This window comes from Glycine max, chromosome 13 (genome assembly GCF_000004515.6).
Source record: "Glycine max cultivar Williams 82 chromosome 13, Glycine_max_v4.0, whole genome shotgun sequence".
Taxonomy (NCBI): Eukaryota; Viridiplantae; Streptophyta; class Magnoliopsida; order Fabales; family Fabaceae; genus Glycine; species Glycine max.
The window spans coordinates 43,352,097-43,375,263 of NC_038249.2; the positions used below are offsets into that span (position 1 = coordinate 43,352,097).

A 23,167-nucleotide genomic window follows, 5' to 3' on the forward strand; every position below is an offset into this window, starting at 1 on the left:
AAAAAGGATTAAAGTGCTTCTTTAAATAAAGTAAATAAGGGTAAGAAAAATAAATATAATAAGAATAAATATAAAAAAGTTTATTATATGACTTGGTCAATTTTTCAGGCGAAAGAAATAAAAAAATAATTAATATTAATCAAATTGAGTTTTTCATACTATCATAGGAATCTAACATGTTAAATAAAAATTGATTTTTCATATTTTTTTCTATTAAAAGGAAGTAATTATATTTTTTTTAGATTATTAATTTTTCATAATTATCACCTCTCGACAAATGTATTAGGAGTTTATAATGATTTTTTTTTTACTCTTTCATATGCATTAATATGCACTGGATCTGATTTTGTTTTGCACAGCTGATATTATAAGTTTTTTTTTTTTGTTTTCTAATAAATAAATTGGCAGGTGTTTAATAAGATTTGTAAAACTTTTGCATGCAAAAGCAAAGTCATCGTGGTATCTAAATATTGATAAAGAAATAATTTTTAATTAAATATAAGTGAGTACAGTTAGTATTCCGATGTGGATAGTCACTTGCTTATTGGTAAGTTAAAGGTGTCATATGTTGCACTTGATTGAAATATGTGTGAAACTATTTGATTTTTCTGCATATATATATATATATATATATATATATATATATATATATATATATATATATATATATATATAGATGTGAAAATAGATCAGTTGGATTTGATTTATCTTAATCTCTCTTATAAATGGATCAATTTAATTTGATTCACTTTTCGTTGAAGCACAAAAACATTGGTTGGATCCAACCCACCAATGATTAATAGGTTAAAAGGGCTGGTTTTTCAATCCACCTAAATTCTAAAAAAACAATTTAAAGAAATCAACAAAAAATTAATTGTTTTTGAAAATTAAATTTAAATATTTAGCATAACTTTAAATAATCAATTATAACATTATTTTTTAATTTCATGAGTTTAAAAAATATAAAATATTAATTAAATTTAATCTTTCATTGTCCACACACCACATCTACAATAAGACATATCAACAACAAGCTAAAAAATATCTTGCCCGAAAGGTAAGCCGAATACATGTGGTAATCATATAATTATAAATATATAATAACAATATTTTAAAAAAATGATAAAATCATTTCATATTTATTATTATTTTTTGTTCTTTAAGGTGGAGTAGGCGATTTCATCTAACCCACACCACACAATTTCAACTTGAATGGACCGTGTTCAATTTTTAAGATGTTATAAAAAAATTAGATGGACTGATCCTATGGTGGACTAGATTGACCCATGATTCTCTGATTCATTTTAACAACTCTATACATAAGGTACATCATCACCACGTCACGAATTGATTCTAATCATTTTCCTGTTTTAAAAAATTTGAAGGCAAGCAACAAGTACTCAAACTGTATTTTATAGAAATGGGTTACAGTTTAAACCCAGCTTTGAGGAGATGCAACAACTTTTCCTTTTAGAAAAACCAAAACTTACTTGATAATAGAACAATCACTCTTCACCGACAATTAACAAATAAAATACATCAATTTCCAGCCCTACATGCTATAACTAACAGTCCTTCTTGTCTTCGAATTACACTTTTTTTTTTTCATTTTTCTTTAGATAATTTTCATATTACACACTCATCCTTAAATACCAGCCAATTTCCCCAGCCTGTCCCTTAAAATCTTCAGTCCCATGTACCTGCGAAAAACATAAATATATTATAAACTATACAAATTAGGTGAGGAATATTATTTAGTCTGATTACAAATTTGATCTTTATACTTATTGTTTTGTTTTATATATTACAAATTTGATCTATCTGCTTACATCATTTTTTACGTTTTGGTCACTGTAACTAGAAACTAGAGTTTTAATATCTACATATACAGTTTTAAGTCTATTTTAGTCCCGATCGTTCAGTTTTAAGACACTAAACGAAGTTAAAAATGCATGTCTGAGGACTAAAACGTCTAATTTTAATGTACAAGACCTAACAACTATAAAATGTTGCAACTATAAAGAACCTTAACCTTTATTTTTTATTGGTAATTTGACACCCTAACTTCTATACTCTATAGTAGCAAAGTTAATCCAAAGGAGATATAAAGTTGATTGGATGGTTAAAAGGAAAAGAAAGTCAATCTTATACTCTATTGTAACAAAAACTAACAAAACTCATAATTAACATTTGCTGGTAATAATAATAATAAAAAAAAGTCAATCCAAAGATGTTTACTCAGTGTTTATGTTCTCTATGTACATACCTGCCCATCATCATCACAGTGGCTTGAGGGTTGGTTCCTGGCGACTCAGAAAATGTTGAGCCATCAACCACACGAAGTCTATCAACACCAAGAACCTTATGCTCAGAGTTAACAACCTTCCCCACATGGCACCCACCATGGTAGTGCCAAATAGTGATCACAGAGTCTCTACAAAACTGCTCTACTGACTTTGTGTCATTGGGATGCTTGGGAATGAGGTTGATATTGGCCTTCACACTGAGGTTAAGCATTTTCTCTGCATTTTCTCTCTCACACAAAGTGTAGTTTGTGACGTGTTCTGTCTGGACAACCTTTATTGCCAAGCGGATACCCTCCACACAGCGCTTAAGATCATAAGGGTGACTGAAGTAGTTGAAGGTAACAGCAGGGTTGTCCTCTACGTTGGTGTTTATCAACTTGAGCTCACCTGTTGACCAAGGGTTCGCAACTTTTGACAATATGAACCCTCCCCTGAATGCTTCAACTGGTATGTCTCTCTTGCTCTTCACATAAGCTTTTACAGCTTCTCGTGATCTTTGCTTTGGTGGAATTGTGGACAACTGCCCAATCTGGTTTATCATGCAAAAAAGAAAAAAAAAATACTTCTGATATTAGTTGCTAATTTACTATGCATGTTTCTGGATTATGCTTAGCATTGCTCCAGGGACCTTGTTATGAAAGTATGCAATTTCAGAATTCAGATCAATTTCTAGGTAGTTTGCTTAGTGTTTTTTGGTCATGATTAATTTATTAAGCTAAATGGAATTTAGATACTAAGAGCATCTTTAGTATATATCTTTAGGAGTTACCTAAAATTAAGCTACTGCTACATAGTGAATTATAAGGAAGAGAAGATTGCATTAAAAAGAGAAAGTTACTTACATAAGCAAATTGTTATGTGTCACGAGACATGCACATATAAATTTTGAGAGAAAACTATGCAAGTCATTTTTAATTGCATGAATAAAGATGTTCTAATAGTATGAGATAATGACTTGCAACAACACCCAACAGTTAAGCATTCCAATGTGCTCTCTAAGTCTCTAACATTATTTGTAATTTTGTACCCACAATAAGTAAATTTAGTGAATAAATTGCAAACCTCAGCTGACAAGATACCATGGTGGCAGTGAATGCTGTCTTTGGACTGGCCAAACCCACTGCTGGTCTCAATGTAGACACCCAAATTGGTAATACCAACAGTTTCTATGAGTGACTGCTGAACTGGTCTCTTGGAAGGAACAAAAATTGTGTTCATGGGGTTATCAGCCATGCCTTTCCCAACAAATTGATTATCAAGCACAACAGGGATGTTCAATTTCTGAAGCTCTGCTTTTGGGCCAATTCCACTCAGCAATAGCAATTGAGGAGTCCCAAGTGCCCCACTGGACACAATCACCTCACTCTGCCTGTCATTTCCTAGATATGCCTCATGCTGCTTCCCATTTTCATCCTTGAAAATAACCCCTGTAGCTTTTGGTCTTTTTCCTGCAACAATAACATCACCATTTTCACTCATGTATGTGATTGTAAGCTCTACTTATAAGGGCCTAAAGTGTTAACTTTCAATTAGGGAATTTTTTTTTTCATTTTAAATATAAAACATAAAATTAGCTAATGTCATATTTTTGGTAATTTTATTATAAAAACGATTCTTTTAAATAATTTAAACAATATAAATTGTCTTAAAATCATTGTTATTTAATATATTTAAATATAAATTTTATTTTAAAAGTCAATTATAATGGTAATCAATAATATCTATAATCAAATATTGAAATAATCACAAAAAACAATTCGATTCATTTTTGGTTGAGTCCCTCGCTCTAAAAAAAATAATTCGATTTAAACGGACACTAATTCTCCTATACATATAAAACTTATTTTGTGTAATCAATTATATTTATAATGACTAAACCTAATTCAATTCAAACTCACACTAGTTGTCCAACATTATGAAAATTCACATAAAATGACCATTTGAATATGATTATAAAAATGTTTGTTATATATAGTGTTTACATACATACCTTTTGTATCAAAAACAATCTTTTGGACAGTGGCATGGATCAAAACAGTAAGTTTGTGAGGGTTGGCAGAAGCAAGCAATTCAGCAGCTGTGTGGCGACGGCCAAATCTGTCAAAAATGGTTCCTCCAACTTTGGTTCCATACTTGTGATCATAGGTGAAGCCGTTGAAAGGAGACACACCAGCAGCTAGAAGCCCGTCCCTAACTGCTCTCTGCCAATCTGAAAACTTTGGCCGGTGAACAATCTGCTTCTCAACCCAAGGATATGACTCATTCACTAGCTTTGTATCCCACCCCACCTTCCTTATAAATCTGCATTTTATTGTACAAAATGTTATTCATCACTAATGCTATACTAATTTATAGTCACGTTTACTTATTTTGAACATGTGTAATTGCTTCCAAGTGTTAAATATTTTATTCATTTTGAAATAATTAAGTGTTGTTTTACTACCTTCTTTTTTCAATTTATTTATTCTTTTATAATATAAAAAATATTTATTATCTTTTTTAACATTATCCTTCTCTCTCTAAATTAGTGTTTGATAACTTTTCTTTTTTTAAGAAATAAAATAATTAATGAATATTTATATTTATTTATACAATGCATATAAGTTTTAATAAAAGAATCACTTTTATTTTTTAATTAGTTTCTTGGTCTCTAACGGTAGTTTGCAACATATATACAAGTGAAATGCGGAAAAAAATAAAAGTTAAAAATTAGAAAAAGAAAAATAGAATAGAAAAAATGTGTTATTTAGATGGATAGCAATAAGATGGAAAAAGTGAAAAAAATTCTTCCTACCTATTTAAAAAAGTGAAAGATATCATAACAATAAATAAATAAATTATATACAAATTAAAAATAGTTATATTTAATGTTAAAGTTTTATTTTTTACTAATTATATATTATTAAAATATTTATATTTTAATTTTGTCATAAGAAATTTTCTTTAACTTTTAAAAGCCCAAGATCCGAAAAAAATGAAGGAGCTTCGTTCTATTCATGTTGTCATTTCTATTCTTAACATAATAATAAAAAATAAAAAAAAAGAGTAACAATGCACCCACACGGCCACACACTAATATTTCCAATTGATGACAAACAGTAACGATACATTAACACTTCTTTTATATACTATCACTTATATGTCTCTCTCTTTTTCTCCTTAAATAATAAATATTAAGTAACATTGACTGGTCCATGTAACATCAAACAGCAATACTCATTGTTTGAATGCATCCGTGGTTGCAAAATCCAGTGGATACATCAAACAGTTTCATTGTCGTTTGCAATTTGAATTTATATTTATATACCTATTCCAAGGGTTAGAATAGAACCACAGGGCAAAGAACCAGGGATCCAACGTCCCCCTTAATGATTTTACCGAAAAATAAAACTAGCTAAAAACAAATTGAATGACATTGTGTGTGGTCGCTTTTTCCACCCTTGCTTTTTCCTAAGATCTGACACTCTTACCTAACGACTTCCATTACATAAAATAGGGTTATGAAGGAACACACAAGGAGCATTTATTTGATGAAATGGATTTTTATTTTTTTTAAATAGATGTAGTCTTAAAGAAAAAAAAAAAAAAGAAGATGCAGTCTTATCATGAATATCATATCAATGGGTAGGATATATACAATCCACAACTTAAAAAAATGATAATAAAGTACAACTTTATTTAAAAGAAAAATAGGTTGAACTAGAAGTAATAAAAATATAGTTGTAATGGTTAGGTTAAGAATTTTATATTAAATTTAAAACTCATCTTGAAATAAAAGTTTTCAAACTTCAATTATTCAAAATGGTTAAGCAATCAGTTTCCAATTGAAAGACATAGCCTGCTTTGGGGAAGTAGTGTCGTCAATGCCATCTGATCTTCCTTCACCTTGGCCCACTATCTAATAATTATAGGTATTAATGGGCTACATAGCTATGTACCCTTTGTTTTCTATTGGGTAGCATACAAAATGTTAACCCCACTACACAATTTCTTTTGGAAACAAAAATAGAAACAATAATCAGCTGGCAACCAAACCTAGCTAATAATGATAACGAAAGAGAAAGGGAAAATGGAAAAAGCATCCATTGTTTAACTAGAGTAAAATGATGTTTTGGACGTAAACATACAAATGGATTCAAAATGTTTGTACTTGATGGTTGAAAGCAGACGACTGGATAAGCATAAAATTGAGCCTTCTATGCACGCGAGCAATACTAAAAAAAATGACATATATTGATAGAAAATAATGATTTTTAATCAAACTTAGATTTTTATTTAATGCGTCAACTATATATGAATTGCACTTAAAACAAAAATGAGAAGAAAAAAATATCCAACATAAGCTTGTAACATAATGATAAAGAAAAAAAATGAACATAAACGGAGAAAAAAGTTTTAAAATACTTGTTTTAAAAAAATACATAATAATTTCATATTCAAATTTGGCACAATAAAGTTAATTAAGTACAAGTTATATATATATAAAAAAAAAACATACAATGTTGCATACAACTTTCATAATTCAAAATAAAGACGCAAAAAAAAGTAAATTAAAAGAAGACAACTTTTATCAAAGTTCTTTTACTTTTTTTTTACAGCAATCTTTTAAAAAAAAAACTACTTATTTTACTCTTTTTCTTTACAAAAAAATAAACTTCTTATTTGTTTAAGAGATTTAATATATAGAAAGTAGAAATCAACTTAATTCAGGATTAATTGTTTTAGAATTATTTTTTATTCTCATCATTTATTTTTTAATGATAATAATAAGATCACTAGTTATAAGAAAATAAATGAAAAAAATAAGAAAGATACTCGAAATAAGTTGATTGATCTTGATGTATACTTGAATGGTTTTCTTGTTTTAAAAAAGAAAAAAAGTTGTTACCTTGGGTCTGCTCTAGTGTAGAAGCCAGCGTTAATGGAAGTGGCGCCACCCAAAACCCTTCCCCTTGCATTGAGGACTCCGTCTGTTGAAATGAAGTACTGAGAAGCCGAAGTTGGTGAAGTGTCTGCCAATGTAATGTGAAAGTTGTGCAGAAATGAGACATTAGGGTTGTTGAAAGGGACTCCTCCTCTCTCAAGCACCAGAACTTTGAACTTCTTTGACAGTGTTGCAGCCAATGGACACCCTGCTGTTCCACCCCCCACTATTATATAATCATACCCACCACTTTTCCCATTATAACCCAATGAACTTGCTCTTCTTATAAACGGGTACCCTTCATTCCAGTTCTGCTTACCTGCGCGCACCAACCATATTTATTTTCATGTAATGTAGCATTTGCTCACCATATCTTTTATGTAGCTAACTGATGCAGAAAATTGCTAATTTTGAGACGGATTAATTTGTGTCATTGTTACAATATACTACTACTACTATAAAGCAAAGCTTGGAAATTTGTACTGAGAAGGCGTTGTTGAGTTGAGGGTATATGATATAACCTTGAGAAAAAGGTAGATAGTTGAAGAGGCATAATAGAAGTAAGTGCTGCAGCAAGAATTTGACTGCACCAATGAACGCCATTGAATCTCACTAAGAAGCCGCGCGCTGCTTCAACCTCTAAGTGGCTGCCTCTGGTTGGCCTTCTTTTGAGTGTGCCTGTACACCATATAAATATTCTCCAAATACATTCTATCTCTACAATAAATGTGTAGCTACTTATTATTTTTTTCTAATACACATGAAAAATGTATTCAAAATTAAAAAATCAAATGAAAAAAAATACTTATTGAATGATATTAATAGTCATGTGTTTAACAGTAAAATAATTTTACACATATGAATAATTAGTATAACTTTTAAGATAAATCTTATAAAAATTAATAAACTTATCATATATAATTATTTTTTATATTATAACTAGTTCAAATTATTTATACTATTAACATATGATTTTGTTAGTTTAATTGATAGAAATGATTTTATTAATAATTTATAAAACTTAGTACAATATTATTAAAATTACTTAGACCATATAGTTCAATCAATAAACCAGCTAGGTAGCCAGTCTTAGTTATTAGAGATTAAAAACATGTGAGGTTGTTATTCATTGAGAGCCTATAATGTAGCCTCAGCAGACATATTAGGCCAACTCAGGTTAGGCCTATTTGCTAAATAAGTGAGAATATAACTTTCTTAAAAATCTATTTAATTAAAAATACAATATAATAATAACAAAATCTTCATGTAAGTTAATTTATATTATCATTAAATTTTTAATGTAATTTTTGAGGTTATATAATTATTATTTTATTTAAATGCTTAAGTCAATTATCTTACTGCACGCTTAAAAAAAGTCAATTTTTTTACGTTAACAACTAATTCAGACATAAGTTTTGTTGACTTATTTAAAAGAATTTATTGCAAAATAAATATTTAAATAAGTTTTTCAAGGCAAACCATACTTTTGAAAAGGCCGAACAAAACGTTAAAAAAAAGGATTTATACCAAATAAACATGCAGGTCATACCTAGATTTTAAATTAAAACTTGGGTCAAGATGAAGTCTTGTACAAACCTAGCCCCAGCCCAACCTAACTTATTTCTAACGTATGTCAGACTAGAATTGGTATTAATAGATATAAACTAGTTTGAACGGGAAAAATAATAATTGGTACTGTATATATAATTTCCATACTTGAGAATTGAACATGGACCAAATTAATTATTAAGTCCTGTATTAACAACTGCTAAACCAGAACTCAATATTAATCGCAATAATTTTATTATTGTATTTATTGCGTATTTCAATATATAATACAATTCAATTAATTCTATCAGTAATCGAGTAATTTAATGATTTGAGCGTATAGATTATTAAATTAAATTATAGTTCATATTTCGTTGAAAATAATCTTAGGGAAACAATCAGTTAGTTTTTGGTTTTCAAAAATTAAATAAAAAAGGTAATCATTTTGAGTAAACGTCAATAATTTATGCACTTTACTGTCATCTAAATACAATTTTCATTAGTAAATTTGTTAACTTTTATTATAACTATTTATTTTTGTAAAAAAAATCTCATCAAAACTTAAATAATTTTTTAGTACTAGTATTTCATTAAAAATATTTGATCATAATATTTATGTAATCAATACTTTTCTTAAGAATATATACTCTACAAATAATATGAAATATAAAAATAGTTCGTTAACTATATTTTTTGTTCTTGTATATTATTATTATTTTGTGAATTTGGTTTTCTTTTTATTTTTTTTACAATTTTGGTCTTTATTATTTTAATTGTACAACTTTGTTTCATTCATTAGCTTTAAGATTTTGCAAACTGATGTCTTAAAAAGGGGAAGTTTTACTAAAAATTATGTAAAATTTAAAAATCATAGAAGAATTTCACATTTCAATAAAAAAAAATCCTTTCACTCCCTTAATCAATACCTTACTACACTTATTAGCATTTGTCATAACTTTATATTCATTATTCAATGGAAATATTGATGTAAGAGTATAGTAGAGTATATGTATCTATACAGTCGTCACAATAGCATTGATGGTAAATACTTGGTATTACATACAAAACCTAAAGTTAAAGGATGAATCAAAATTTTACAATTAACATAATAAAGTGATTAAATTTTAAAAAAAAAACGAACTAAATTCTCAGAAAGCAATAATGGCAATAAATGTAACTCTCCCGTGCTTGTTCAGAAAGTCTGAAACAACATCTGAAGAAGGCATTTAATGAGGAAATGAAGTTCAGAGGAAGCTGACCGTTGGATTTGGTTGATCACATACATCCTCTGCAGACTGAACCACACCACTTTTACACCAAGACAGCTCACTCACCAGCAAGAGCAATAAAGCTCTATATTTAATATTCTACCAAATATATGTAACTTCTCTCCATTCACTGTATTTTGGTTGGTTGTTCATTTTCATTTGATTAATAATTATAAAAAATTTACTTTTCTTTTCTCAGTTTTATGGTTTTTAGAAGAAAAATATTAAAATCTTCATTTTGACGTCTTTGAATTTTAGTTTAATTATATTAAGACTTTGCATTATTGAAAAATTATACTTATACCCTTTCTGGTTCTTATTACAAGGGCATGACTTGGAGGAAATTGATGGTTCTTCTTATTACTAAGTCACAGCTCTATAATGGCGACGTGTCTCAGCACCGACGTAGAAAATTTTGTTGTGGTGATCATTGCCGGTATTATTTGGTGATTCTGTTTATCAGGTTGACTGGTAACATTGATATTGCAAGACAAATTGGATAGTGAATGACCCATTATATTAGTTGATCTACAGTTTGGAGAGCGTTTGAAATAATTAAGCCCCCTTCATCGATTGGGAGATTAATTTGGTATTTTGGATCAGCGAATTAATTAAACAAGTACTTCATTGTGCAATCTCCATATACGAACGTTTGCATCTAATTATTATGGGTTGCGTAAAAGCATTTAAACAGAAATTAAAAAGATCAATCTCAATGCATAATACAAACCACAATTGCTAGATACAATTAATAAGACAAGTAATTATCATACCACCTCCTCCCCCCAACAAATTCGCACAAATTAATGGAGAAGAGGGAAAGTATATATATGTATATTAATATATAACCATACGTACAAATATTTGCCAAACGATGTGCAACTCGTGTATTATTAATAAATGCAAAGATACACATATAATAATCATTGCTTTATGTTATTGTTTTCTAATTTGCTTCTTTATGACTTACAGTTTCTTGTGTCTAGCGACTATAAGTTCAAAGCCGAAATAGTGAAGGCTTCTGATGCATGTAATCTGATTTATCTAGATATATCCCAAGTGATGAGGAAGACAAATATTAATTCATCTGAAAACACGGGTATGGAGATCTGTTTGTTTGTACCCATATCAAATCCAGAACACGAACCAAAGTCTTATCCTATCTCCACAAACAAGGTTGCAAGAAAATAATACTAGTATATAAGTATATAATAAAAACTTTCAATGAGAAAGTGATAATTCGATCAATAAAAAAATTATTACAAGGAAAGTTAGTAATGCAAGAGGAAGGGGTTGATGATTCGTGGCGCTTTAATTTCATTTATTTCAACACTAGCCATAAAGGCAGACGATATGAATATATTGGTTGCATACACCAAATTGATCATGAGAATTATTAATTTGCACATGCATGCTACATGCAAGTGTGACATGAAAAGTTTAAATTGCCATAAGAAAAGGGGGGGGCATGGTAGAATTACTACTAGCTAGCAAAGTCGTTGGATCCTTCTTAATTCCCCGACCGAAAATAGAATTGTGCAACACACGCCCACCTCCCAGAGAAAATAAATAAATTACAAAGTGCAAACTCTTGTTATATGTCTATGTACACAATTCTAATGTATTTAACCTCTGCTTCAGAGATCAAAAATGGAGTTAAAAGTTTAACAAATCTTTAAAACCGAATAAGTACGATTGTATATTAAGCTTTAAATTTTACTTCATAAAGATCACGATGTACTTATGTCAAAAAAAATCATGATGTACTCTGAATTTAATTTGCTTGAAAATAATGGACTAATTAATATGTTGAATTTTAAAAATAGTCACGAAATAGAACAAAACAAAACACAAATATGAAAATTTTTAATATTTTCTTAAGGGATACAACGTAAAACTATTAAGTAAGAGTTTAAAAAAATATTTTAAAAATGTATTTTTTTAGTGACTTTCTTTTAGGACCGCTAAAAGAAATGTACCTTTCTCTGACAGTTATCTATGTAACTGTTTTTTTTTTTTTTTTTGACAAGAAATATGTAACTTCTGAGAAAGACTTCTGTGTCTATATTATATATTAACAGCTTTGCACTAAGAAAACTCATTTTTATAATTAATTATAGCTTATTTTATGAAATAAATATTTTTGTTAAGTATTAGAGAGATGTTACGAAGATATATAATTTATAATATATCCATAACTTTTTTTAGTTTAATCATTTCAAAGTTTTCATGATAACTAATAAACAACTTTAAATTTACAAGTAAAATGTTCAACCGTATTTCCTCTTCAATTGTGATTCATGAAAGCTTATATGATAAACACTTTTGAAATAAGAATTTAATTAAATTATTTGCTATTACACCCATTTTATTTTAGTCAATTATTACTCAATAAATTGAATGAAAACATAAAAAAAAAGCTATTAATTTGATCAAACTCCGCGAATGCCAAATTTTGTCCATAAAAAACAACCAATTATTCTTTTTGTCTAATTAGACTCATATCCAATATAATAATTACGATTAGACTCATGTCTAAGGTATTTTTTTCTTGTACTTTTGGAATTTTTTCCTGTATTTCTTATATTATTTTCGAAAGTAATATATGAAAAGAACAGGAAACAATTGTCCATATATACCCAATATAACAATTCTGATTAGACTCAGCGAATATAATTTTCTAATCTACTTTTAAACTATTTATGTTGTGCATCCATACCCCACCATATATAAGTAAAATGAAAAATCATATTTGGTTACTTATTCTATATTATTATACTTATGTTATCCCATCAATATTTATCAATCATATTTTAAAAGGGTTTCTTACAAGAATTGGTATTGAACCAAAAAATAAGATCAGTGTTCACTTATCTAGGCAGGCAATTAAGTGTTTAGATCACAAATATTGATCAAATTTTCAGCATTCCTTATTTCTCATTACTTTTTTTTTTTCTTTTTAGGTGACAGACATTAATTTGATTTGGGAGGTAAAAATACGTACATATACAAATCCATTCATATCCTTGCCCTTTTATATGAATTAAAATTAATAACGACTAAACTTCACTCAAATCTTTTTTTAACTGTCAGAATTTAAACGTCTGCGAAAATTTGTGAATGTATCATTTTTCTTTATGTCCGGCTATATATTGATCATTTTCCCGAGGTTCATCTTTTGATAGTTATGCACCACGGCATATTAGCCTGAGTCATCAATTCTGGTTTAATGAAATTTATGATATTCACGTTCCTTGCACAAAGTCAACAAATTGAACATAAATGCCAATAAGGTTTGTGAATACTAGTAATTTATACTCTAACAATTAGATTTTAAATCGTACAATATATAAATTCAATTCAATTATATTTTTTTTATATTTATATTTAATATATATATATAAATACGTATATTAATAAATTTGTTTTTTAAAATATTTAATAGTATATTAAAATATAACTATATAATATCAAGAAAGATAATTAATTATATTTTTAATTGAGTAAATAAATATTATCTAAAAAATATTAAGCCTATTAAATCTTATCAAATGTATCAAACTTAAAAAAAAAAAGTTTTACAAAACAAGTAAAATTTCCCTTTCCTTTTGGTGGTACAATTCATAAGTTATAGATCTAGTTAACTATCAAGTAACTAGATCAATTTGTTTGAAATAAACATAAATGTTTGAGTATTCAAATATTTATTCTGTCACTTATTTGAGTATTATAGTATTTACCACAACATATAAAAAGAGCTAAACATGTTTACAGTTAACTTTTGCCCAATGCATACTTGTTAACAAGACAGACATTTTTTTTTTGCCATTATTTGTTCATGCATCAAAACATAAATCCTGAAATTCTAAAGTCTAATAGCCAAAGTCAAAAGTCAAACAAGCTAATAGAAGTAAGCAGTGTATATTTACTTTGAACCTTGTTAGCAAACATGATCTTACAAGCAGTTGCATCAGTGTCAAAATCTTAAAAATCTAATATAAACACACGACTCTAACATTTAAACTTTCAGGAAAGATACATTCGGAACACACTCGACTCTTACACACAAATCATGTAGAATCTTCTCCAATTAACTAAAGAACCTAACTGGAAGAGAGATATCTCGAAACAAAACACAGCCCTCATGCGCAGCACTTGCATAAAAAAAAAAAAAAAAAACCTTTGAATGCATCAAAAAATTATCACAAGTAAAAAAATTCCTGGAGTAGCAAAAACCCTGCAGAAACCACCATCTTCCAACAGAATAGTTTGGTTTTCGGTAAGATAACTACCTTTGCCTACTCATATTTTGATGAACTCGTATACTCGGCTCCATTGCCCGATGAAGTTACACTAGATGAAGCACTAGATGACGTAACTCTACCAGCGGGAACCTTAGCTGCATGGCGCCCATGTCCCTCCTCTGCTAGTTTTCTGATAAGGTTCATGATAGTTGGAACAAACTTGCTAGACAAGGAGATGATTCCGGGAAGCTGGAAGAAAAAGAAAACATTAGGATACTAAACATAATTTTGATTAGTTCAAGTAAACTGTGGTTGAGAAATTGTTTCAAGAAATCCTTATAGGAGTATGTAAACCTTAGTCAAGGCATTTGGTTCCCAAGTTTCAGTTTGTTTTAATTCTAAATTTAAATGATAAAATGTAAAGTAATATTACGGTAAGTTCAGAAATGTTACATTTCTTAGAGGAAAAAAATCAAGTCAACATTTTAAGGATTGAACAACAAATCATAAAAGATACTCACAGCTCCATGGCGAAATTCACCCGTAATGTCAAGCTGCGCCCATAGGGCTTTAATGAGAAGATAGCCAACGAAGATGACACCTAAATACAAGGGATTTCTGCCATAAAGAAAAACAAATTTAGGTGAGACCAGAGTCAAGTTAGACAACTGGACAAAAGTTAAGAAATTTCTTTAGGCTTGAATATTTTTATATTCTTTAATCTTGAAAAGGCCCATTCAATCACAAATTACATGAGGTTGTTCTGGTAGCCGCCTTCTTTGTGTGGGTGCATCCAGCCCTTTACAATTAGTGGTTAATATCAGTACTGCTACCTTCATATTTTTAACACTGTTCGGCTGCTAGGTAGTAGGTGATAATAATCAGTGGCAGAAATGGAGCAATTGCTCCCGCAAAATAATTTTTTTTATTTGAATATATTAAATAAATATTTTTCCTCATAAAAAAATAAAACTTATTTTCACAAGATTATTTTTTTAATAAGATGAATGTAAATAATTGTAAAAGATAAAAGAAAAAATAAATTAATACTAATTATTTCCACTTTATCCTTTTAAATTTTACTATTTTTAATTTTTTATTATCATTTTTAATAAAGCCTATATAATATTTTGTTTGAGAAAATATTAGACTATTTTTGTCCCACTGCAAAAAAAAAAAATTGGATCTGCCACTGCTAATAATGTAGGGTTTTTTTATTTTTGAATTTTGTGAATGTTAAATATGTTAAATTTGTGAATGTTAAACATGTTATTCCCGAGGTTTTGGGAAGTAAAGAGGGTTGCAATTTGTGTTGTTAATCGATCACATGGTTGGACAATTAAAGAATTTTTAAAGATGCTTTAGTTATCGAGTTTCTTGAGATAAAGTGGTTTATTAACTTTCTTATGGTGCTCATCTAATGGTTATTTTTTAGGATTTCAATGGAGGACATGCAAAAACTTCCTTAAGAACAAAGAAGATAGGTAGAAAGTTAAGAGAGAATATAAATAGAGCCTTGTTCTTCCAAAGGAAAAAAGGTTAGAAAGATATCAAATGGGTAAAGTTGGCTTGCACCTTAAAAGTGTCATAAATTCATTAAATCCAAGAATAAGCAAAGCCACAATCGCCCATGGTGGAGGTAACCAGTGCCTGCTACGATTGTTGGCTTCCTGAAATTAAAAAGAAATTACACACCATCAATAAGTAAAAGTTGGCTTTTTTACCAAAAGGGATGACTTTTTTTTCAAAATTACCAAATGGGATAGATTTGGAAAAAGTATCCATTTAGGAGTAAATCATAAAAGTAATCACAATTTTGTACACAAAAATCGTAAATCTTGATCCAACTTTTGTGTACAAAGTCGAACGATTTATCCCTAAATGAGTATTTGTTTTCAAAATTTACTCCCATTTGATAATTTTAAAAAAAGTTACTCCTTTTTATATAAAAAAAAAACCTATACAAGTTAGTAAAATGTTTGATCATTGACAAATCAAATGCCTACATAATATGCATCCATGATGTTTTATCAAACTAATTATGTCCACTAGTCAGCAAATCATTATGTAATCTTTACGCAAGGAACTAAACAAGACCACAAAAGAAATTTATAGGAATTATATTTCTTATAATTTTTCAATGATAGATTTTCCTATAAATAGAGGAACCTTGAAAATCATAAAAATAATGGACAGAACATTATACCTGTGCAGAAATGGCCTGAGAGACACTATATTCTGTCTCCATCTTGAATTGCCTCCACAAGGATTTGCATTGGACAGGTGTGATCAATGTTTTAGAGGGTGGTACCTAAAGAGAAAATTAAATCAGAACAAATGATAGGATAGAAAATATTCTCAAATCATAAGAACATGCAGGAGATCAAAACACAACATTCTTTAACCTAATATATATATTAATCATTCTTTTTCTCAATAAAATTTCTATCATTCTTCTATTTTCATTCCCACTTCTTTTGATACAATTGTATCAAACTGGTATAGAGTTATGTCTAGGAGCTTTGGGTACCCAATCACATGGGATAAAAAGGTTTCAATGGTGTCTACAAGAATGGAGGTAAGATTGGACTTAATGGAAAGACTATTGGAGAGTTGGAACAGGGACCAAGACATGCAAGAAACTTGGTTGCTAGATGTTAGACTCAAGAAATTGGAAGAAGTGATGTGATGGATGAGCTCATGCACATGATGTGTGATAAATTGTTAGAGTGAAGATCATCGGAATTCCTCAACTATCGAGGAGCAAAGTTCAATCAATAGTTTGGTACAACCTTTTGATTAGGGCTCAAGTTTGTACCAACATGCGTTCTTTTTTGTTTCACTTATTGTAAATTCCATACACTCACACCCCACTAGTTCCTATCTCACTTTGACATTAGATTAAGAGAAAAGATATACCGGTTAATTATCTTCATAGATTGCATTTCTGATCTATCATTTTATCAAATATAATTTAGCGACAATAAAATTGCACCTGATCCCAAGTGCTTGAAGCTAGTGGTTCAACTGCCATGGTGCTCTTATCTTTAGCATAACTGCTTGATGAATCTGCCAATGCAACTATTAATGTTTTCTCGATGTCATAAATGTCATCACCATCATCCAAGCGAATTACAGCCATTACAGACAACAACTTCAAGCACTGTAAATTATTAAATTTGGTTAAAAGGGTATCTCAAATCTCAAATGTAATACAAACTCAGGTAATGATATGTGAATCTTAATTATATGTCATACGGAAGAGCGGGCAGACTTGGTGATGGCTCGAACATCTTCTTTTCCCGTCCAAATACGAGGCATTGAATCAGAATCATGACTAAACAATGTCATAAACCTGCTTTGAAATTTAAGATAAGTGCCTCTAAAGTAAAACTCAACAAGTAAACTTACATGTTGTATAAGGTTCATACCTGTCCTTCATACTTATTAGAACTCTGCCAGCTTCTTCCCTAGCCTTGGCTTCTATCACACCCTTAGCATAATCCTCTAAACTCACAATCATGCTCTTTTTTTGTTGTTCATCCACATCAAATCTGATAAGTTCAACAGAGAACCCAGAAACAGCTGATTGAGTCTCACGATTAAGAAGTTTCCTTATTGATGGCCAAGTATCACTATTAGCTCCATCCAATAGAGTTTCAACAGGTGCAGACAAGGCCTCCTTTAGTTTTTCCTGCAAGGGTACTATTATCAACAAACTTCCTAGGAAGTTAGCCAGTCATCTATAGAAACACAACAAACTTCCACCAAGTTTCACAAAGCATAAAAAACTTCATATAAATTTTGACTTGCAATAATTAATAGGCAAAAAAAAATATTGACAAAAATACATTGTATCAAACTATCAATTAACACATTTTCTATTTCTAATTTCATATAACCATCTAAAAGATTTCAAATATTGGTCATTTGGTCTATTTGGCACAAACATATATCATCTGCAATATTGCAATTGTTACTGAGCTCAAATACACTCAAGAATTTGTGAAGCATGAATGTCAGACATGTACCTCATATGATGAAACAAGTTCTGACATCTTAGATGCTCGCACGGATGCAACATGTGCATCAATTTCACGTTGTAGCTTCTCCCTCCCTTTAGATGTATCCCAGTTTGCTATTTCAATAACAACATCTGCAAGGATAATGTATCAGTGCCGAATTGTAATTCACTAAAGCGAGTTAGATGCATACTTGCAACAAATAAGTTTAAATCTCTTATGTTTTGGTCACTCTTTTCCTTTCAAGATATTGGGCATTCAACTTTAATCTGTTGATGTCTAATAAAATACGATAGACAAATTTCTCAATACCTGCACATCCTTCATCAAACTGAGCCATATAAAACTCTATGCACTTATTGGCAGCAGATGAAAACCCTTCCCCTCCATTCAATGCCTTGTCAAATGCTTCCTTGAACTTATCCAAAATTCCGGACCTTATATGTCCCAGCGCAATTTGGAATGTTGGTTGGACAAGCTACCAATTGAAAAGGCATTAAGGGAAATATAACAACATTATAAATCTAAGAATTATCACAAATCTCCAAAAGCATTTAAGAAAAATAAACATGACAATTCAATATCTCAACTAGTCAGTATTATTTCAACATCACCAATTTTTGTTTCTCTTTCGATAATCACTAGCTAATTCATTTATGTTAACATGAAAGAAAAGGTCCAACAATCATGATTGCACAAAAATGAAGTTAAGAAGAATTACTTGAAACAATTTTTCTTGAAGTTGCTTTTGTTTTGCAGATCTCACACCTTCGTCAAAATAGTTGGCTTCAGCATCATACCTAGAGTAAAAGAAAAATATCTCAATATGTGAGCCATAAAAAATGTCATAAAATTAGTTATACTCACTCTGAAAGACAAGTGGTAATGAGTGAATTGAGCTTTTTGCCAAATCCAGAAATAGGGCCAGATTGCACAGCCTCTTCCAACTCACACCAATCCTGAGTTATAATTACAACATAATTTCCATGACATTAGTACTTAAGATAGTCAAGCGTTGACAACAATACAAAAAAAAAGAAATGTAAATACCTTATTTGTAGCAAAAAGGTCATATTTCTCGTTAGCAATTTCTTCACATCGTACAGTAGCAACCATTACCTACAGGTGTGTGGATCATAAATAATTAACAAAATCAACATACATGTAAAACAAAAGCAGTAGAACCATAACATCTAGATATTTACCTTGTGGGCAGGAAGGTCGAGATCCTTGTTCTCCTTTATGATTTTCCAGATTTCTTGAGCACTAAAAGAAAAGCCTGAAGCAGGAACTACTCCACGCCGATCCCCTGCAAGCCCACCTGGAGCGATAGAATGATAGAATCGTTGCCTCAAGTTGGCAACCTATATTTAAGATTAATCAGAATCATCAATACATGCAAATTAGAGAACTTATTTACTTACAAATGGCCAACTTTTTTTTACATTATGAAAGCAAAACTAATACACACACTAAGCCACATTAACCACACATGCTGATAATCAATCGGTCATTCAATGCCAGCAACATGTAAACCAAAAGGAAGCTAGTGCTAATTCATACCTGCTCCTTAAATTGTTCTTCCTTTTCTTCGAAACTAGAAAGAGCAACAACTTCAACCTGGTCATTTGTAGCCAAGTGCAAAAAATTATTATAAAAGTCCAATATAACTCTACTATGTTTAAGTGAACATTATTAAGTTAAGTGATTCAAAAAGGAATGATGATCTTACAATGAAAAATTCACTTAATGGGGTTTCTTTATGAGCATCTGGTTTAGGAACAGAGTCCCATATCTGCCAAGTAAAAAGTAGAGAAATAAAGGTCAACAAAAAAATTGGATACCTATTTGATAACATCATATAAAAGTGAAATAACTGCATTACCTTCTGAATATCTTCGCGCAAAACAGGCTCTAAATTTTCAAGCGGTGTCTATGAATGGAAAAGGTTGATCACATCATAGTAAATGAAGATATATAAACAATACAAAAATGAAACACAGAAAAATATTTAGAATTATCAAAACAAGCAGCAACATTTTGCTTTCACACCTTTGTCTTATCACGTATGACAAACAACATTGTTGTTTTGCGTGGACTAAACAATCTCATCATGACCTGAAAGCAAATACAAGCATGCAATTAGATAAATACCAACTTTTTAGATTGGAAACTATTGCTTGTAATCAATAGGTAGTTGAATGATACCTGAAACACAGTTTTTAACAGCGGCTTATTTGCAGCTTGTTCGCGACCAATGTCATGGCACCACCTTTACAAATATTAAAGGGGAGGAAAAATCAAACGCACAAAGAAAGAAGATTTGACTTAAAAAAAAAACATTAAAACAAAGAAGTACAACAGTTACACTAACTTGAAAATTTCTAGCACAAGTCTATATTAAAAATAATTGAAAGGAAGAAGGGGTAAAAGAACTCACATGTTTATTAGCACTATATCAGAGATAGCCAAAGCAAATAAAGCACTTTGCTTTTCAAATGTAGTATCATCCTGGGGGGAAAAGAGGATTTCAGTATAATGGAGAAACAACCAAGGCAAAAATATCATGTCTCATTTCTCTTTGTTCTAATTTTTCCTAGTGGAAGATTAATTACATGTTTGAATAGCCAAAAGTTCCTTATCATTGACTATTGTTAATCCACTATAGTGCAAATGCAAAACCAGAAAGATTGCAGTTATGTATTCTCGTCAACTTACTAAAATACATAAATGTAATGAATCTAAGAGATAATTGAATCCTCTCATTTAACATTACTAACAAAAAATAAAAGTAATATTTCACAAGGAAAATAAATAAATAAATAAACATTACCCGTAAAAATCACGAGCAAATAAGAGTATTGCAAATTATAATTAAAGAAGGTATTATGTACTGTGTTCCACTGGGGCTACAAACACATTAACGCATGTGCATTGCCAAGATATGGTATAAATAAAAATGCAAAAGGCAACAAACTCTAGACCATGACCACGAAGATAAAGGAAAATTAAGGTGGGAAAAAACCACCTCTCCACGTTCTCTTCCATCAGTACCCTCCAAATCCATCACAAGTGTACAAGGCTCTATGCCAACACATCTAGCCATCCAAATTCCTCTGGTTGTTTGAGACCTGAAAACAAGCACATCCTATCAGGTTCACCTTGTTAATTGTGATAGCTAGATTGAACTGTTGGAGTGAATATAAGGGGTTGTAAAAACATGCCTTCCCTTAAATGCATCCATCTCTGTGAAGTTAGTGCAAAACAAACTATTTAAGAGCGTGCTCTTGCCTGTCCAAACCAAAGAAAAAAGTCAACAAGTTAAGCATCCCTTCATAGAAATAAAATGAATAATAAGATAAAATTTTCAAAGGGAGGAATTAATAAAATTATTAGAAATCACTAGTATATATAGGTAATTGAGTCATAAACCTATACCAAATATCAACGTCAAGTTATTGCTCATTTGTCAGTAACACACACACGGCACAAGCATAAAACATCAATTTAATATTCTCGATTCCCATCAATCTTAATATACAATCACCTTCAGCATTAGTATTAAGTAAAAATATATCTTAATAACATACACATCCTCAAGTGCAAATTGACTAGTAGAAGCAATTACACAACAAATTTGCTCATGAAAAGAATAAGAAACGAAATTGAGATCACAAAGCATACCACTACTTTGTGGACCCATAATAGAAACTACGGCATAGGAAAGCCCACATTCACTTAATTTAACCTCTTTCATGAAGTTTTCAATCCCGCCAACATTGAATGCACCATCTCCATCAATAAGTTGAGTGGAACAACATTTCTCATTGTTCGCTGGATAAACACATACTCAATCTTAGTTGGGACGCAAATTAGAAGCACAAAACTTGTAGTAAAATTTTCAAGCACATATTAAATTAGTTTTCACCTCAGCATTTTACTTTCACGTATAAACAATAACGATCTAATAATTTTGCCATGTTACGGCTCAAATGGCCAAGATTAATCAAATCAAACCAACATCAATTAATAACAAATTAATCTTAACTTGAAAAACATTTATAAATAAACAACTGAAAACATCGTTATCCGTTATAGCTAGCCACTAACACCATTAATATTTGATGCAATTGTAATAAACGGAAATTACAAAAAAAAAAAAAAGGAAGAAAAAGGAGTTACAATAGAAGGCTTTGATGAGTATATTTACATAGAAAATGCATGCATGAATGAGGGAAATGAAAGAGACGTACCCATTTGCATGGATCGCGATTGGATTTGAAGCACGAAAATTTTAAAAAGAAGGTGTGATCTCTCATCTTACAGGGATCATTGCCCTTTCGTTTTCGTTTTTATAAACTATCCTTCAAATTGTTCTCTGCCTAAGGCAATGTCTTTGCCTCTCCTTGTCTCTGCCATACAACACAACACACATTTTTCTTTTCTGTATTTTTTTGGAACAAAACCATTGTGTGTGGTAATAAAAATATCCTTTACGATTTTGGCTATTTTATGCATCTTTAAATTTGGAAACAACATATTTTTATTTTGCATACTATCTTGATGATCATTAAACCAATCCCTTGAAATTGATGAAAATGTAAACTTATTTTGTTACTAATTATAATACTCTTTTAATTAATTCATATTCCTTTAGAGAATTAGTTAATTACATTAAATTTATTAATTATTTATATTATTATTCTAAATTTATCATTTTTTTAATCTCTCTATCCATTTAATTATTTTTTATTAATATTTGGAGATAGAATAATTAAATAAAAATATGTAAGAAAAAATAATTAATATATCTATAAATTAAAAAATGATCTTATAAAAAAGGATAATTTTTTTA

At 29.9% G+C, this 23,167-nt stretch overlaps 2 protein-coding genes across 2 annotated transcripts; both read right to left on the bottom strand.

Moving 5' to 3' along the window:
* Positions 1 to 1,397: 1,397 nt before the first annotated feature.
* LOC100784433 (protein HOTHEAD) lies at positions 1,398 to 7,911 on the bottom strand. The gene is made up of 6 exons (XM_003543545.4): positions 7,752 to 7,911; positions 7,195 to 7,549; positions 4,297 to 4,607; positions 3,369 to 3,754; positions 2,267 to 2,835; positions 1,398 to 1,700 (listed from the first exon to the last, which is right to left on the bottom strand). The coding sequence occupies exons 1-6, from the start codon at positions 7,831 to 7,833 to the stop codon at positions 1,646 to 1,648; spliced, it is 1,758 nt and encodes a 585-aa protein (XP_003543593.1). The 5' UTR covers positions 7,834 to 7,911; the 3' UTR covers positions 1,398 to 1,645.
* Positions 7,912 to 13,960: 6,049 nt separating this feature from the next.
* Positions 13,961 to 21,552, bottom strand: LOC100775861 (protein ROOT HAIR DEFECTIVE 3 homolog 1). Its single transcript, XM_041008536.1, has 21 exons — positions 21,533 to 21,552; positions 21,341 to 21,443; positions 20,753 to 20,823; positions 20,521 to 20,584; positions 20,365 to 20,430; positions 20,198 to 20,245; positions 20,045 to 20,107; positions 19,876 to 19,932; positions 19,518 to 19,676; positions 19,363 to 19,431; positions 19,180 to 19,271; positions 19,034 to 19,112; positions 18,625 to 18,790; positions 18,322 to 18,446; positions 17,722 to 17,984; positions 17,549 to 17,645; positions 17,286 to 17,453; positions 16,497 to 16,601; positions 15,866 to 15,960; positions 14,812 to 14,908; positions 13,961 to 14,539 (listed from the first exon to the last, which is right to left on the bottom strand). The coding sequence occupies exons 1-21, from the start codon at positions 21,550 to 21,552 to the stop codon at positions 14,345 to 14,347; spliced, it is 2,202 nt and encodes a 733-aa protein (XP_040864470.1). The 3' UTR covers positions 13,961 to 14,344.
* Between the last annotated feature and the right edge of the window lie 1,615 nt (positions 21,553 to 23,167).